Source organism: Juglans regia, chromosome 3 (assembly GCF_001411555.2).
Source record: "Juglans regia cultivar Chandler chromosome 3, Walnut 2.0, whole genome shotgun sequence".
NCBI classification, from domain to species: domain Eukaryota; kingdom Viridiplantae; phylum Streptophyta; class Magnoliopsida; order Fagales; family Juglandaceae; genus Juglans; species Juglans regia.
The window spans coordinates 3,548,459-3,566,779 of NC_049903.1; the positions used below are offsets into that span (position 1 = coordinate 3,548,459).

Here is an 18,321-nt window from a genome sequence, read left to right on the forward strand (position 1 = left end):
AATCATCCTAGCGCGTGCGCCACAACCCCTAGCCTTCTAACTGCAAGTCCATTGTATGGTCTGAAACCAAGGGTCCGTTTGAACGCGAAGATAGGAATCGGAGCCCCCGCGCCGAGTCGCCGCCATGTCCTCCACACTCTCTCCCACCACTCTCTCCAATGCTCTTCCTCCTTTTACTCCACACAAGAACAGCCTAATTCTCCTAAACACTTGGTCCACTCGCCGACGACCCCGTTTCCACTCCGCTGCTACTCGCCCTCCCCTTCTCAAAGTGACGGCCTCCTCCAGTGACCTCCAAACCTCTCCAGGTAACGTAGATTCAGTATATGTATTTGCTAAGTATATGTGAATCCTAGTTGTTACCTGGTTAGTTGGTTCGTCGTGGCGTATCTTTAAGAAAAAAGAAAATTGACGTGCTGTTTGGATGCCGTTTGGGAATCTGCGCTCTTGAAAATGCTAATTCTAGGCTGGGGTAGTGCTGCAATAAAGGATTTCTTTCGTTATTTCTGATGATGATAATTATTAAAATCTGGGGAATAATAGTTATGATTTCTCTTGCAGTCGAGAATGTGGTTATCATAGGTTCTGGTCCTGCTGGATACACAGCAGCAATATATGCAGCTCGTGCCAATTTGAAGCCCGTAGTGTTTGAGGGATATCAAGCAGGCGGGGTTCCTGGAGGACAGCTGATGACTACCACTGAAGTGGAGAATTTTCCTGGATTTCCTGATGGAATAAGTGGCCCGGATTTGATGGACAGGTACAAGAAAAGATATATGGTCTCGAACTTTTCTTTTTCATTTTGAAATGCTTGTTGTTAAATATGTGTACGAACATTAGACTTCAAGTATAATTGTGGAATATAGTTTTGACATTGGGTATTGTTTAGGATGAAACGGCAAGCAGAACGTTGGGGAGCAGAATTGTTTCAAGAAGATGTGGAAACTATTGATGTAAAACTTAGTCCTTTTACAGTGCAAAGTAGTGAACGTAAGGTGATATATTATTTCTGCAGCTGGTTGTCTCGTATATATATATATGTGTGTGTGTGTGTGTGTGTGTTGAATCAATTGCATACCTGACTACTGAGCTTTAAAAATAGTCAACTTGATTTAAACTGTTTCTTTGAATCTGCATGAAGATGGCCTCTTTATTTTTTCATAAAAAATTATTTGACTTGCAAGGTGAATGCGTTTCTATCTAATTTTTTGGAAAATTATGAATTGTTTGGACGCTTGGAGCATCTCAGAATTCTGTGAATTATAGTGAAATAGTCTAAGGTAAGATGTTTTATTAGGTTTTGGGAAAGGAGAAAAAAAAAAGTTGAATAAAAATATTATAAAGTTAAAAAATTGTTTGAATATGATTTTTTAATATGATTTTTATTTTGAAATTTGATGTAAATTTGTAATGATTAGATGAAAAAGTTAAAGATTTAAAATTGAAAAGTATTTTTCTCATCTCATTACCCAAACTTATACTAAGTGTCAACTGACAACTTATCTTGTCATGGTCTTTATACTAGATAGAGCGATTCAATTAGTGGGCATGAGAATAACATATCTTATAGTTGTCAATGTGTACATGATGCTGAGTAGGACACATTTCTGATACAGTTCTATAACATCTGTCTTGTATGAGAATTTAGTCGCATTGAACTTTATAGGTCCTTTTGTCAATGGCCTTTGAGCCAAATGACACCTCAACCATCCATAATTATGAGTGGTGGGTGACGTCAGGGGGTTTGGGCCTCCTAATGTGCGTGGGTAAATTACCAAACAAAAGAAAGAGAGAAGATGTTCTTTCTCTCATATATCTGCTTTCTTGTGGGGTCCGATAGTGTTGTTTGGCTAACATTAGCTAAGCTTTTAGTTCCAACAATTGTGAAATAGAAGTTTTTATTCAAAAATACTTGGGCATAGTTGCTGAGATTTAAAATTGGTATTATCACAAGTAAAAAAGGAACAAGATGATAGAAAAGTTGTGTTTTCACCACATTAAGCCCGTGTTTCATATTATCAATATATTTTCAGTTTTTGATTATCTGCCATGGCCATTGTTAAAAATTACCACAGCCCCTTTCATTATGTATTTTCCATTAGACTATATGTCATGTCCATAGGTTGTAAATTCTACTCTCATTTTCAGTTATTGAATGAAATCTGGTTGCTTCAGTTTTGTGAATTAATTTCGCTTATGCTTACATTTCAGGTTAAGTGCCACAGTGTCATTTTTGCAACAGGAGCTACTGCAAAAAGGCTCAGGTTACCTCGTGAAGAAGAATTTTGGAGTAGGGGAATTAGTGCTTGTGCTATTTGTGATGGAGCATCACCGTTGTTCAAAGGGCAAGTTCTTGCTGTTGTTGGAGGGGGTGACACGGCTACCGAGGAAGCATTGTACTTAACTAAATATGCCCGTCATGTTCACTTACTTGTACGTAGAGACCATCTGAAGGCGTCCAAAGCAATGCAAGATAGGTGAGCTCTGGTGGCCTTTTCTTCAGTGTTTTCCTTTTGAAGCTATGTTGCATACCTTTTATGTAATACATGAAAGATTTTTCTTTCCTTCAGTGTTTTTCTTTTTCAACGATAAAATGGCTTGCTATTAAAAAAAGGTGAATATACCATAAATTTTCTTCTTGCATGTGGTTTGTTTGATGACATGAGAATTGCTGACAGGCATATGTAGGTTCTCGGTGGTTTCTAGGAGTTGTGGTGAAGGTGCTCAAATTTCTTATAGCTTCACAACTATTTAAAGATTCCCTTAGTGTTTCCCCCATTTCTTCTTGTACTCTCATAATAATAATAATAATAATTATTATTATTATTATTATTATTTTGAGAATGTATGAGAGCAGAAGAGGTCTTTAATGCAAACCTCTGTCTTTGACCAAATTGCATCTCTTACACCCCATAAACAATTAGGTGGAGGGTGGGGTGATAGGTTCAATCTTGCTTATATATGTGAGAGAAGACGTTATTCTTTTGGTTGTCCAATTATGGGCCACTGATAAGCAATTGACAGTGGCTAAAAAGTTTTCAGTTCATGGTGTGGTTATTTTTCTTTTTCTTTTTTCTGCTGGCTGCTTTGTTGATGGTAAATTATATACTAATGAACAGCTTGTATGTGAGTTTTGAACTCCCTGTTAAACAAACACCTGAATGTTTGTTTAACAGGTTGATTATCGCGAATGTTTCAGAGTGTACAACAGTCCAAATATCACCGTGCACTTCAATACAGAGACTGTGGATGTTGTTAGCAATACAAAAGGCCAGATGTCTGGAATTTCAGTTCGAAATGTTGATACTGGGGCGGAATCTGTGCTTGAGGCAAAAGGATTATTTTATGGTATAGGCCATTTACCAAATAGCCAGTTATTGGAAGGCCAAATTGAGCTTGACGGCTCTGGCTATGTGTTAGTTGAAGAGGGGACTGCAAAAACTTCAGTTGAAGGTGTTTTTGCCGCTGGGGATGTGCAGGTATCCTCTTTAGGATTATCATTTTAATTCCTTAATTTTTCAGATTGGTCCATGACCTGTCAAGGTTTATTGTGTCTTCTAGATCCCATAATTGAACTTTACTATTAATATCTGTTATTGCTACAATTCAACTAGTAGTCATCCTCTAGGTTCAGAATTTGCATTGATTAATCTGTAATGACAAAACCTGTGTCTAGTAATTATTGCTTGTTGGATATATGAGGAATTGGGATTTACCCAATAAAAAACTCTATCAATTAGTTGAGAAAGGTCTTTTATAAGTTCAGTGGAAGCGATGCATGTTATAATCACTATCATCTAATCCATCTCTTGGCATGGCTGATTTAGAGATGGGCGAGTGTCAGGCATAGGTTTTAGCTTCTGCTACACTTGTATTTAAATCTGTGAATCTGTATGATGGTCAGCAAAATCTTTCTTTTCATGTTTATAAACTACAGAATGAATGTTAATTTTGTAGGTAAATTAGGCACATCCAGTTTGCAACTTCATTCAGAGTAATAGTTGCTTTGCTGTTAAGTATGCAATCTTGCAACTCTAGTTCTTGTTATATTAATAGGACCATGAATGGAGGCAAGCCATAACTGCTGCTGGATCTGGATGCATTGCTGCTTTATCAGTCGAGAGATATCTTGTGAGCAATAATCTACTGGTTGAGTTTCACCAGGTATTCAAGGAAATCTCTCTTAATTTTTTCTACTTGTTTCTAGAGGTAGATGCTTTTTTACAAGTAATCAAAATTTATTAACTCCAAATGGCGCACCAAATACGCGAGAAAATATAAGAAGAGTCTCCTAAACAGAAAAAGAGAGGAGACAACAAAGACACTAGAAAAAGAAAACTTCCGCAGACACTATTTATCCACCCTCCTAACCCACAAAACTAAAACCACTGGAAGCCCGTAAAAAAACCTACACCAATCAAATTGTTCAAGCTTAAAGGCCAATCCATGTAAAACCATGCCCATGAACTGGAACTTCAAGACATAACCACCAGCTTCGGCTCCATGAAGAATTGATACACCCCTTCCTTTGCCTCTTCCATAGTTTGAGCTTCTGCCTTTGGAACTAGTACCTTTGTTGACTAGTTTGAAGTTGGAAGTTGAATCCTCTCGGAAATGACTCACTTCGATAGCTGTTATAAGAACCATAAACTACTCCTCATAACTTTAACATGAGATCCCCACCATCCAAGGGATATCCTTCAGAGTGTTCAAAACCCAATTTGAAGACTCCATCCCCATTGTAAAATCCACTTCTAGGCCTGGTGTCAATTCACCCCCTAGTTAACTAGTCCTTCCAGCTCAGCTCAACTTTATCCCAACCAAAGTAGGCAAAGTAATCCCTTTCTCCTGATCTCCAAAGACACCAACAGCACAACTCTGTGCAAATATCTTTGCAGATGGCTGCTTCACAATGTGTCCTTTTTTTAAAATTTTCTAGAATTTGTGGAATTTCTTTTTCTCTTGTATACGTCATGTGTACTTGGGTTGTGTCCCTCTACACTTTAAATCAGATTGCTTTACTTATATTTGGAAAAATGTAACATTATTTTTTTTTTTTTGATAATTAATAAAAGAAATTTTATTCCAAGTAAATAGGCATAGCCCAAGTACACATGATGTATACAAATGAGAACACCTACTTACAAGCTAAGACAGAATACAACTAAAGCTTACCAGATTCTTCACCCAAAAGCTTAAAGTAATAAGGAAAAACTCCCTAAGTTCCCCTATAGAACGTTCACAGTTATCAAAGCACCTCCCGTTCCACTCTAACCATATACACCGAAGTAAACACAGGGGGATCATCTTCAACACTGCAGTGTTGTTACTTCTCCCCTCAATACCTTGCCAGCATGCAAAGAAATCCACCAAATGTATAGGCATCACCCAGAAAATGCCAACCTTTGCAAAAATCTCATTCCACAACGATGTCACCACCTCACAATGAAGGAAAAGATGATCAATAGATTCACCATCCTTCTTACATATAAAACACCATTCAGCGACCTGAAAACCTCTCTTCCTCAAGTTTCCCATGGTTAATATTTTCCCAAGGGACACCAGCCAGCAGAAGAAAGCAACCTTACGAGGCACCTTGGCTCTCCAAATACATTTCCAAGGAAAATCTTTGATCCCATGACTGGTTAACACCTTGTAAAAAGAACTCACTGAAAATCTGGAATTAACTGTATGCACCCACAGCAAACTGTCCTCCCTGTTCTGATCAAGCTTCATCTCATATAATCTTCCTAATAAATCTGAAACTTCACATACTTCCTTCCCAATCCTGCACATCTCTAGTAAATTCCACAATCCAGCAAATTAGATTGTTAGAAAAGTGATAGGAATCTCTAGAAATCCTGAAGAGATTAGGGAAAACAACCTTAAAAGGTGAATCCCCACACCAAGTGTCATGCCAAAAATAGATCTTGGCCCCATCCCCCCACCTTGAATTTAGTATTCTTGGCATAGTCCCCCCATCCCAGCCGAATAGACTTCCACAAACCCACCCCAAACGTCCCTCTTACTTCATTCGTACACTAACTCCCCCACATCCTCCCATGTTTAACATCCACAATATTTCTCCAAAATGCATTACTCTCATTATGATACCTCCAAAGCCATTTCCCAAGGAGAGCTTTGTTGAAAAGTCTTAAATTTTGCACTCCCAATCCTCCACAGGAAACCTGAAAACAAACCTTATTCCTACTCACCAAATGAAACTTTCTTTCCTTCCCATTACCATCCCGCAGAAAATTCCTATAAATCCTCTCAATTCTTTTAGCAACCCCAGCTGGTAAAGGAAAGAGAGAGGAAATAAGTGGGGAGATTAGTCAACGTGCTCTTAATCAAGGTAACTCTTCCACCTTTAGACAAGTATAATTTTTTCCAGCCAGCTAACCTCCTCCCTAATCTTCTCAATCACCCCATCCCAAATAGAAACTGATTTGTGAGGAGCACCCAAAGGTAGTCCAAGGTATCTCATAGGTAACGAAGCTACCTTACATCCCAAAATATTGGCCAGATCCAGAATATTTCTGGCCGTATCCACTGGAACAATTTCAGACTTGAAAAGATTAATTCTTAATCCAGAAACAGCTTCGAAGGATAACGGTAAGGCTCTCAAAACACGAAGGTGATCCCGATTGTTATCACATAGAATCAAAGTGTCGTCCGCAAAAATCCAATGTGATACTGAAATACCATCCTGAGTCTCATCACCCACCACAAAACCCGACATAAATCTTCCTTCAACAGCTGTTTCAAGCATATGACTCAATGCATCCATCACTATTACAAAAAGGAAAGGAGATAAGGGGTCTCCTTGCCTCAAAACCCGAGAGCTGTTAAAAAAGCCAACCGGATTGCCATTCACTAATATCGAGGCCGTCGAAATACAATGTTTAATCCATGAACACCACATCTCGCCAAAACCAAATCTCCCTAGAATGTAAAGAAGAAATTCCCAATTGACATGATTAAAAGCCTTTTCCATGTCCAATTTAACTAAAACTCCAGATTTACCTATTCTTATTCTACTTTCCAAGCATTTGTTTGCAATTATAACCGAGTCAAGAATTTGTCTTCCCCTCACAAATGGGTTCTGAGACTTTGATATAATCTTGTCCATAACCACGCTAATACGATTGGCTAACACCTTAGCAATGATTTTATACACCCCATTTACCAAGCGCGAAAATCCTGCATCTCCACTGCACCCGCCTTTTTAGGGAGGAGAGCAATGAATGTAGTATTGATACTTTTCTCAAATTTCAGGAACAAGTGGAATTAACCAAAAACTTTCATAATGTCATCCTTCACGATGTCCCAACATGCTTGGAAAAACGCCACGGAAAAATCATCTGGGCCTGGAGCCTTGTCCTTAGTCATGCCTCGTACCACATCAAGAACTTCTTCTTCCTCGAAAGTTCTCTCCAACCAATCTGCACTCAATTGATCAATGGGCTCAAACACCAGCCCATCTAACTTTGGTCTCCATGAATGTTCTTCCCGAAAGAGCTTCTCATAATAACTCACAATGTGATCTTCAATTGTAACATTATATTTGGCACTTATACCATGATCCCTTAAGAAACTTCTCATGATTACATGTGATAGCCCCAAGCTGAAGAGGTCAAGAAGGAACTCACAGACAGGGATGTTCGAGAAGGTTTTGACATTTCACTTACAAAGCATAAGGGCCAGGTACAAGTTATTTATCCAATTGCATTAATCCGATATTTTAACATGTCCCCAAAATTAAGTTTCTTGTTTATGGGTTTTCTGTATAAGTTAGCTCATTGCGTCTTGTTTTTACCTCTTCTTCAGTATGCATTACGAAAATTGTACCATGAAAGTCCAAGGCTTATATGTGTACTATATACATCGCCATCCTGTGGTCCATGTCGGACTTTGAAGCCTATTCTTAGCAAGGTACATGATTTGAAACTAGTTTTGATTTTTCACAATAGTTAAATCTCAATGCCAGTTTAGTTTTGAGGTTACTATGATCTCTCACACACAATTGTAATGTGTATTTGTATGTTCTGCTATGACAGATAGAGAACTGTTTCTATGGGAAGGCGTGGTAAAACACAAAAAAAATGTTATGTAAAATCTTGATATGCATGGAAAGTGTTGAAGATGACAATTATGTTAATAAAAGATATGGAAATTTATATATACATATATATATATTAAAAATCTTGTTTCATATGTTGGACATGGTGCAAATCGCATTAATATTCTAGTCAAGCCTGAGGGTTCTTTTTAAGGCAACAATCAGATAAAGTACGTTAAGGGAAGTGATGCTCATACAGAAGCTGAATTGTATATCTTTCGTTTAAAGCCTGCACAACGGACTGTTACAACAAATAGATATTTTCGTTTTTTTGAAGCCACAAATAAAACATACATACTTGATCCTAAGGGAGAGTACAATCAACTAGGGACCAAGCCAAACCGCATGCAGCTGAGGTCAATGGGTGATGGACGCTTGAAAATCTGAAGTCATTACCTCTGTGGAATACTATTTCAACCTGGTTTGTGCCATAAACCAGAAGGGAAGGAATGTGTACGAAATCTAACTATTGAAATAGGACAATGAATGTTTTCTGGAGTTGTGAAATCAGATTTGAAATTTTAGGACTTTAGTGTATAATCTTAGATCTTTAATGTTCTTTCTCCTAAACGATCAACTGTTTTTTCTTGTTTTCTTTTTCTCTCTTTCCTTTGGATACAATTCATACACCTTCATGGGATCAAACCCGTGATCTAGTCCTCCACCCGTTTTAAAGCAGAGAAGCGTTGTAATTTGAACCAGGACCATTGGCCAACTATCTGGTTTTGTTTTCAGAATAGAGAACATAGGAACACATTCACCTATATTTCTCAACTGTTTGTGTGCTTACATAAAATTCAAAACATAAGTTTGGCAAGGATCTTTATTTGGGTAACAATATTTTTAATAGAGCTTTGCATTGTCTGCATGCCACCACCACAAGATTGTCATTATTTCGTGTTCAATGATTCATGCTTATGATATCTGTGAGTCTTTGACAGTTATTTTGTTGAACAACTAATTAAGAATGTGCTGAACTTTTTATCTACTTCTGATGGCAGGTAATAGATGACTTCGATCAGAATGTACATTTTGTTGAAATCGATATTGAGGAAGATCCAGAAATAGCAGAAGCAGCTGGAATTATGGGTACACCATGTGTTCAGTTTTTCAAAAATAAGGAGATGCTCAGGTCAGTTATATCTTGTCCTTTCATACTTTTTTTTTGTTATTCCCTCTACGTGGGTGTTCTTGAATTTTATTTATTTGCCCTCTTAAGACTCTAGTTCTTGCTATCTGGTTGCATGCTCAGGTCGGTTATATCAACTCTCTGTTGATATCTGATTTTATTCTTTTATTTCTTATGTGCATGGTTGTTGGTTCTTGGCAGCCGCTAATTATTCCATTCTGGATATGCAGGATCGTGTCGGGCGTGAAAATGAAGAGAGAGTACCGAGAGTTCATTGAAGCAAATAAATAAGAGTATTTCAAGGCCTCTTTCCGGGTGGTGAATTTTTTTATCCAATTTTGTTCCTTCCAAAACCGTCTAATTTTTTAAAAATGACATCTCATATTGGTAAAGTATACTGTAGATGATGCAAGCAGAGCAACAGTTTGTCAATACCGGTTTTAAATCTCTTATATTGAATTTCACTCATTCTCTAAAAGTTGGTTCCTAATTAAAATCCATCTTTTTCGTCTTCGAATTAGTTTGCTATATACAAATTTATAAATAATGCTATGCAATCGTAGAGTGCGAAAATATCGTGTAGTTACTTTAAAAAAGAGTGAGATTCACCATCTTTTAATTAATTTTTTTTCATATAGATCTTGTATTTATTCATTTTTTTCAGAGTAATTGTACGTCGCTTGCGCATTCACTACTGCAACTATTCTAAATTTATATGCCTTTCTGCTTGTTGTATTGCTAATTATAATTAACCATTTTGTCAAATCTCACGACCTCGTCATTATAATTATAATAACTTTCCTCTCCTTTTCATCGAAATCACGACCCTTTTAAGTTATGTGGGTATGGATAAATAGATGAGATTAGATATTTTATTGAAAATTGAATAAAATATTGTTATAATATAATTTTTTAATATAATTTTTATTTTTGAATTTGAAAAAGTTAAATTGTTTATTATATTTTTATATGAAAATTTAAAAAAATTATAATGATAAAATGAAATGAGATGAGATATTTAGTGTATCCAAATCCACCAGTCGATCAATGCTAGTCTTTCAACGATTAGTTGGTTTCAATCTAAACGAGCGTCGGACACACAATGCAAAAGACTCATCATTGGTGATGCATATTGTCCAGCATTGTTGGTAGTATATGTTTTAGAGCATACTTATTGGTTTGACCAAATCTATCTTTAAAATTTAGTCAATATCATATTTTTTTATATTTGTCTATTCTATTTAAATTCAATCATCATATTAGACTATCCATTTACTCTTTATATAATAATAAAATATTATTATTTTAATAATTTTTTATTTAATTTATTTTTATCATATTTTGTAGCTCTACCAATTAAATGTTAATAATAATTATATTCTAATTAAATTAATATTAAAAAATCATATTTTCAAAAGTTATTTAATGCTAATAATAAAAAATATTTGATTAAACTCATCTAAATTTTTATCTAAATTTCTTAATTACAAACCAAATAATATTTTTGCTTGGAGTGAAAAACTAATATTTTAAGGTTTGTTTGGAGTAAGAAATTAATATTTTAATGTTCAATGAATCAATTGTAGTTCTCCATCTTTGACCAACTACTATAGCAAAAATCTAAATTATTTTAAATTTACTCAATTTAATATGGAATTTTTTTGACATCAATTATATAAATTTTAGCCAACTTTTTTATTTGACAAAGCCAATGAAAATGAGCCTACGAACTGTTTTCATTGTCTCATGCTTCCTTTGTATAAGGTGGTATATTTTTCATAAGGTATTATGTCAAAAATAAGGGCTATTAATTAAATTATAGTAGCGTTCTCTTTTTTAAAAAAATAAAATAAAATTATTTGAACACAACTCCAATTTTTTCGTAACTTGGGAATGATAACCAAATTGAGGCCTAGTTTGGGTACTATTTTCAGAATATTTTATTATTATTTTTTATATATTTTTCACTATTATTTAATATTTCATCATTACTTTTTTATTATTTTTCATTAATAGTACTATTTTAAGTTTTTTTACGATATAATTTAATTTATAAAATTTAAATTTTAAAATTATTTTTCAAATCAATACGTTGCGGTGGAAACGTCTACCAATAGAACTATTCTTCTTCAACGGGACTTTTCGGAGAATTTGCACCAAAAATTTCATTTTGGCTTTTAACCGAAAATGTTTTTGTAATATAGAAAAACCTCTGTTTCAAACTGCAGACCATATACAGACAAAAGCCAGACGCCATAGTGCCAAACAACGATGGGGAGAGGAGATAATCCAATGATAGAGATGATCTCGAATAGTAACCTCAGACAAGAACAAGGTCGTTTTTTTCTTCGTCTAAAGCCAGAAGACAATCTTTCCGGTGGCAACAACGAGGTCTCTGCTTGCGCCGGCGTTAATTTGGTGAAATCTCTGCCCCGTCTTATTTTGCGGATGAAACCATGGCTCTTGCAGTCTTGCTAAGGCGAACGTTGTTAAGGCTCGTTAAATATGAAATGTAAAACACATGAAAAAAGTTTGAAAATTTGAGGAATAAGAGAAAAACTTCATACTTGCATTTTAAAAGATAAATCTATGTCCATGTACAATCATCAATTATTGTTAAAAAAAATTATGACCTTCAACAGTGGGGATAGAAAATGGTCCTCAGACCCATACATCACAATGAACCAAATCAAATAGAAATACAGACATATGAGAATTATGAAGAAATGGTAATTTCTTTTGTTAAGGCATGGAGAGTCGGTATCTAATATAATCAAACACAAATTTATATAAAAATTATGAATACGTAACACAAATTGGAAGAAAAAATAGATGGAATATAAGAATAGTTTATACCAGCAATTGAAACAGAGGAAATTGCATTAGCAGTGTGTGGTGGAATGACAGAAGAGGTAACAAGATCAGATGGCTGAAGCATAGCCAGTAATTGCTGATATTGAGACCCAGTTAATGAAAATGGAGATGCAGTCAAAGAAGTGTTGTCAGAGATAACTTGATTGACCATGGACTGCAATCGTGGCTTGAATTTGTATCCAGGAGGAAAACCGTGAAGTTTGAAGCACTTCTCAATAACATGACCAACAAGGCCACAATGCTTGCACACAGGATGCTCTTTCTTGAACATAGGCTTTCACAGATCGATTAGTATCATACTTAACAGTAAAAGCATGATTGTCATGTGAAGATGCAGGAGATATAGAAATCGCACGTTGCTGCTCCTCTTGTAAAACAGGGTTGAAAACCTTGTTAAGAGGAGGCAGATGATCCACTAAGAGGATCTGAGCCCTAACAAAGATATAGGACTCATTCAAACCAACAAGAAACTGAAGTATGCGCTCTTGTTGAACATAGGAATAAAGTGTGTGAACAACTCCACAAAAACAAATCGGAATTGGTTTGTCATTGATTAATTCGTCCCAAAGACCTTTCAGCTTAGTAAAATAGGTACTAACAGTCAACTGGCCTTGAGAAATAGTTGAAATCTTCTTTTGTAATTGAAAAATACGGGGGCCATTCTTCTAAGAGAATCGCTTCTTGAGATCATTCTAGATCTCATGTGTCGTATTAATGTAGACAATACAAACAAAAATCTCAAACGAAACAAAGTTAAGAATCCATGAGATTACCATATTATTATAGCGCAACCAAGAAGGAAGCGTTGTATTGACAGGATCTGAAGGTTTGAGAATGAATCCATTGACGAACCCTAACTTGTTCTTCGCAGAGAGCGCCATGTGCATCGATCGACACCATGAGTGATAGTTATCACCATTCAGAGATTGCGTAACAAAAGCAGTACCAGGACTGTCTCCTGGATGAAAGAGAGAAGAGGATTTCGGAGCCATGCGAAGAAGAAGGAGAAAAGGGGAAAAATCACGAAAGAGGCATGCAGAAGAAGACTTCTATAAAACTGATACCATATTAAATGTAAAACACATGAAAAAAATACTTCTGCGTATATTTCGAATATCTATATTGTAAAATAATACAAGGTATTTATACTACAAAGGACAAAGTGAAAATGAGTGTAATTACATGTAAGGACAAAATAAAAATAACATATTACAATAAAACTTTATACAAGTTATTATAAAATGTAATATTAAATCTGTCTCCCATGTTCTACTCTCACTCTTCTTCCCTAACTACCAAGTTTCCATCTCCTCAAGAACTCGCCTTTCTCATTGCTGAAAAAGTATTGGAAAAGCTAGAGTCCCTCGATTTCTTCTTGCCATGGGAACTCGAAAGCGATATCAGAACGCTTGAGGGCACCGTGTCAGCCATTCAAGCAGTGCTCTTGGATGCTGAAGAGAAACAAGCAAGCATCCCCCCGCTTAACCTCTGGTTAGGCCGGCTTAAAGGTATCTTATATGATGCCGAGGATATGCTAGATGAAATGGAGTGGGAAGCCTTTTTAATAACATGTGGGAGCACTGACACCAAGGTACACTCGTTCTCTATGCCCTCTATGCCACTTCCATTCCATCCTAAACAGGGTGATAGAATCAGGAATATAAGAGAGAGGTTAGATGAGATTGCAGCTGATAAGGATAGGTTCAATCTCACCGTACGAGTTGACGATAGGAATTTCGTTCACTGGAAGAGGGACATGGGCCACACCTTTGTTGATCCTAGAGAGGTCATTGGTAGAAGAATAGACCAAGAAAAGCTCATAGATCTTTTGATGCACCCTGCTGGCAGTAAAGTCAATGTAATACCCATTGTTGGATTCAGAGGTGTGGGGAAGACTACGCTTGCGAAATTGGTCTACAATGATGAGCGTGTAGTTAAGCAGTTTGAACTAAAAATCTGGGTTCAGGAGTTTGAGGATTTTGATATTTCAAGATTGATTAAAAAAATCCTTAACTATTCTGCGAGGGAAATGGTGTTAGATGAAGATGTGAGCACACATCAGTTGATATTTGAAAATTTGATGGATAGAAGATTTATACTCATCTTGGATGATGTTTGAAACTTAGATTATTATAAGTGGATTCATGTGATACATATGTTTTACGGGGAATCCGTAGGAAGTAAAGTTATAGTTACAACCATGGTAGCTCCATTGCCCCCACTATGGACACTGTTTCCCAATATAGTTTAGAAGGTCTATCCCAAGAAGATTGTTTGTCATTATTTGTGAAATGTGCGTTTAAGAAAGGAGAAGACAGACAACATCCAAATCTCTTAGAAATTTGAAAAGAAATCGTGGAAAAATGTGAAGGGGTTCCATTGGCAGTGAAAACTTTAGGCGGCCTACTTTATTCAAGAGTTGATGAACGTGAGTGGAAATTTGTGAGAGATAACGAGATATGGAAAGTAGAACAGAAGGAGGGCAACATCTTACCTGCATTGAGATTGATCTATGATCAAATGCTATCTCACTTGAAACAATGTTTTCGTGCCTACTTTTCTCTTTTCCCAAAAGACCATGAATTTGATAGTCACGACTTGGTTCTATTTTGGATGGCACATGGAATCCTTCAGAAGCCTAATAACGAAAATCGAGAGTTGGAAGATGTTGGCTACTTGTACATCAAGTAGTTCCTGTCCAGATCTTTCTTCCAAGATGTTTCTGAATATGATCTAATGGGCCTTTATAAGTTTAAAGTCCATGATCTCGTTCATGATCTTGCACTCTCAGTTGCAGCAGGAGAGTTTTCAATTGTAGATTTTGGCACCAAAAACATTGCAGGAACATCTCGCCTTTTATCATTTTCTGACAATAGCCCAGACTTTTCAATGTTCTTGAACAACTTCAATAATAGGGTGCGGACCATTGTGCACCCTATCAAAAAAGGAATTAGTTACCCTATCAAACCAGTACCCATAGTTGAAGAATTTATCTTGAGATTCAATTACTTACGTGCGCTTGATTTTAGCAATTCATATTTTGAGGTGTTGCCAACTTCTATTGGTACTTTGAAGCATTTGAGATACCTAAGCTTATCCGGTAATAAAATAATCAGTAAACTTTCTGATACCGTTTGCCAGCTGCACAATTTGCAAGCTTTGAAACTTCTTGGATGTTCGAAGCTTGAAGGGCTACCCAAAGATATAACGAACATGGTCAACCTCAGGTACTTGACAATAACAACGATTGATACATGCTTGTTTCAAAACGGAGTATGTTTCTCTCTTCGTGTCTTGTGCATACTAGACTGCCCAAGACTAAAATTTCTGTTTCTAGAGGCGGACGGGTGCCTCGCCAACCTTCAGAAATTGACTATATCTTTGTCACTCTCCTAACCGCCTTAGAGGCCTTGGCAATTAATGATTGTGAAGAGCTTTGTTTGACAAGAGGAGAAGACAATCAGGATCTCAAGATGAGCCTCCAAAAATTGGAGATCTTCCATTTACCAAAGTTGGAGGTATTGCCCCTATGGCTCCAAGGATCTGCTAACACTTTACAGATGCTAGTGATTATGGATTGTCGGAACTTCAAGGCCTTACCAGAGTGGCTTCCAAGTCCAAATTCACTCCAGACACTTCATATTGTTGGATGCCACAAGCTGTCATCTCTTCCGATTGGGATGGATTGTCTCGCTGCAGTAGGAGAACTTTGTGTTCAAGATTGTCTAGAATTAAGTAGGAAATGCAAACAGGAAGATTGGCTGAAGATTGCTCACATACCAAAAGTTCGACTTGGATAAAGATTGCTACTTGCTGCAAACTTTCACGTAAGTGATATATTCGGTATGTCAATAAATATATTTACAAATAGATCTTTTTCTTTGCTATGAGCAAATATGCAGACATTCAGAACTTACTACCAGAAAGCATTTCTACCATCACTTTGTTTTGTCTCGGAGCATCAATTTTTTGGCATCTTTGAAATGCAATGCAAATGTTATAGTGATTGTTATCTTCTTTTTTCTTGCATCGCATGGAATTTCATTTCAGTTAAATTGTTGTCTGCATGATAAAATATCTTTAAACTAAGGGTTATTTGTATAATCAGTATTTGAATTTTCATGTTTTCAGGATCTGGGGTCTGAATTTTCAGCATTGCTGGTGCAGAGGGGCTGCAAAATAAAAAATAGTAAGAGAAAAGAGTTTGCTCCAAGGCACATTATAATGTCCATTTCCTTAAGACAATATTTGCCCTCACTAGTAACAGTATGCATACGGATTACAAACGAATTTGCGTCTTTGATAAAATAAAGCTTAGAACAAGTCTATTTATCTAACTGCGTTATGCACATACAAAATTAGATCCCAAATATCATCAGATTTTATTTTTAACCAAAAGATTAGAAATCTATTCTCTGCATAATAAACATATCCTAATGATAAATTTTGAAAAAATAAATCTGTTTTTTTTAAATCTGTTTGAAACAAGTATATATATATATATATGTTGTATTTACTTGTTACAAATCAATAGATATGGTGGACTCGGTCATGTGCGCCTCCCCAAACAATTGGCATCGGTTTGAGTCCCACCAACTAGGCGTACTGTTTGGATTTTTATTTCTAAAGTAAACTTTTGTGCGTCTTCAGACTCCTGGGCTACACGCCCAAGCTCACGTGATCCATCATCTTTCTCTCATCGCCGCATCCTCTCAATAAAGCTCATCCTCTCGATAAATCTCGCGTGATCAGGACTGTAATCAATCCGAACCAAGTCAAGCTTTTGGATTGTCAAGTCGAGCTGGACTCAAATAACTCGAGTTCAAGTTCGAGCTAAGAGCTTGCCAAGTCGAGTCGAGTTTGAGTTGATCAAACACGAGCTCAAGCCGAGTCGAGTTATTTATCGATATTTGTTTATATTTTTTAATAAGCCTGAATCGAGTTGAGCTGAGTAGAGTTATTACTCGAGTTTTGTTTGTACTCTTTTATATATTTTTTGAATGAATTGAATAATTAAAAATAGGGAATTATAAATTTTTTATGAATACATTTCTTATATGGTTATACATGCATTGTAGTATAATGAAAGTGCCAAGTCTTATATACTAACTATTACACGTTATAAAGTATATACTATAGCTAATCACTTAAGTACTTGATCAACTAACATATAATTATGAACTATATTCAATATATAGGTACAAATGACTAGGCATAAGCAATTGAGTTACATACTACATATTTAATTATAAAGGTAGCTATGCTTATGTTATTAAATTTAATATGTATTGAAGCATATATATGTCTGTGTATAAGAATACTAATATATAGAAATAAATTATATATATGTAATAATGTATGGAAGAGCTCTAGTCGAATCGAGCTAACGAGCCGAGTCGGGCATGAATGAGCGAGCCTTAATCGAGTTTAATCGAGTTTAGGACGAGCACGAACTGGATCATTTGCAGCCCTACGCATGATCCATCCTCTTTGTCTCAGTCACATCCTCTCAATAAAGGATAATAACTTCTTTCTTGTCAAGGGTGTGGGTTTTGGGTCAATAATGATACTAGCTAGTGATGAGATACCATGAGTCATTGAATGGCTGATGACATAAGTGTAGACCCGTTTTAGTATAAGCCTAATCCTTAGCTTATAAATTTTTCAAAATAATTCATAACTTCTAAATAAACCCTAAAAATAATATTGATAATAAATATAATATATAATTATTTTAAAAATATCTCCAAAAATACATTTCTAAAATTAATACCTGAACTTCAAAAAACTTGCAATTAGGTACATTCATCATCCTGTTATAAAATTTTCTTTGAGTCCAACACTCACATCAAAATTATGATACCCAAATACCACTTACTAATTTTTTTTTTCTAAGCAAGCTTTTCATAGATAAACTACAGATTACAAGATAAAAGATTTAATGGGGTGGGAGTCCCCAACAATCATCCCAAAACCAGCAAATACAACATCAATGAAATAAAATAAAAGAGGGCTTTGGAACCAAAAGATTGGCTCGCACCCATTTCCTCCAAAAGAAAGTCGCTTGAAGCGATTTTAACATAGTTTGATAAACAGACTATATGATTATAACTAGAAGCCATAGTGAAAAGTGTGTTGCAGTTTGCTGGGTTGGACTGGCTGAAGTAGACTTCCACGATCATTTTCTCTTGATCCT

The 18,321-nt window shown here is 35.9% G+C and overlaps 2 protein-coding genes across 2 annotated transcripts; both read left to right on the top strand.

Annotated features, from left to right (window-relative positions):
* On the top strand, nt 1–9,741 carry LOC108989327 (NADPH-dependent thioredoxin reductase 3-like). The gene is made up of 10 exons (XM_018962883.2): nt 1–308; nt 562–760; nt 890–995; nt 2,212–2,477; nt 3,200–3,479; nt 4,057–4,164; nt 7,621–7,707; nt 7,831–7,935; nt 9,124–9,254; nt 9,482–9,741. The coding sequence occupies exons 1-10, from the start codon at nt 125–127 to the stop codon at nt 9,540–9,542; spliced, it is 1,527 nt and encodes a 508-aa protein (XP_018818428.1). The 5' UTR covers nt 1–124; the 3' UTR covers nt 9,543–9,741.
* Nucleotides 9,742–14,861: 5,120 nt separating this feature from the next.
* Nucleotides 14,862–15,925, top strand: LOC108989322 (putative disease resistance protein RGA3). Its single transcript, XM_018962877.2, has 2 exons — nt 14,862–15,352; nt 15,463–15,925. The coding sequence occupies exons 1-2, from the start codon at nt 14,862–14,864 to the stop codon at nt 15,923–15,925; spliced, it is 954 nt and encodes a 317-aa protein (XP_018818422.2).
* Nucleotides 15,926–18,321: the final 2,396 nt, after the last annotated feature.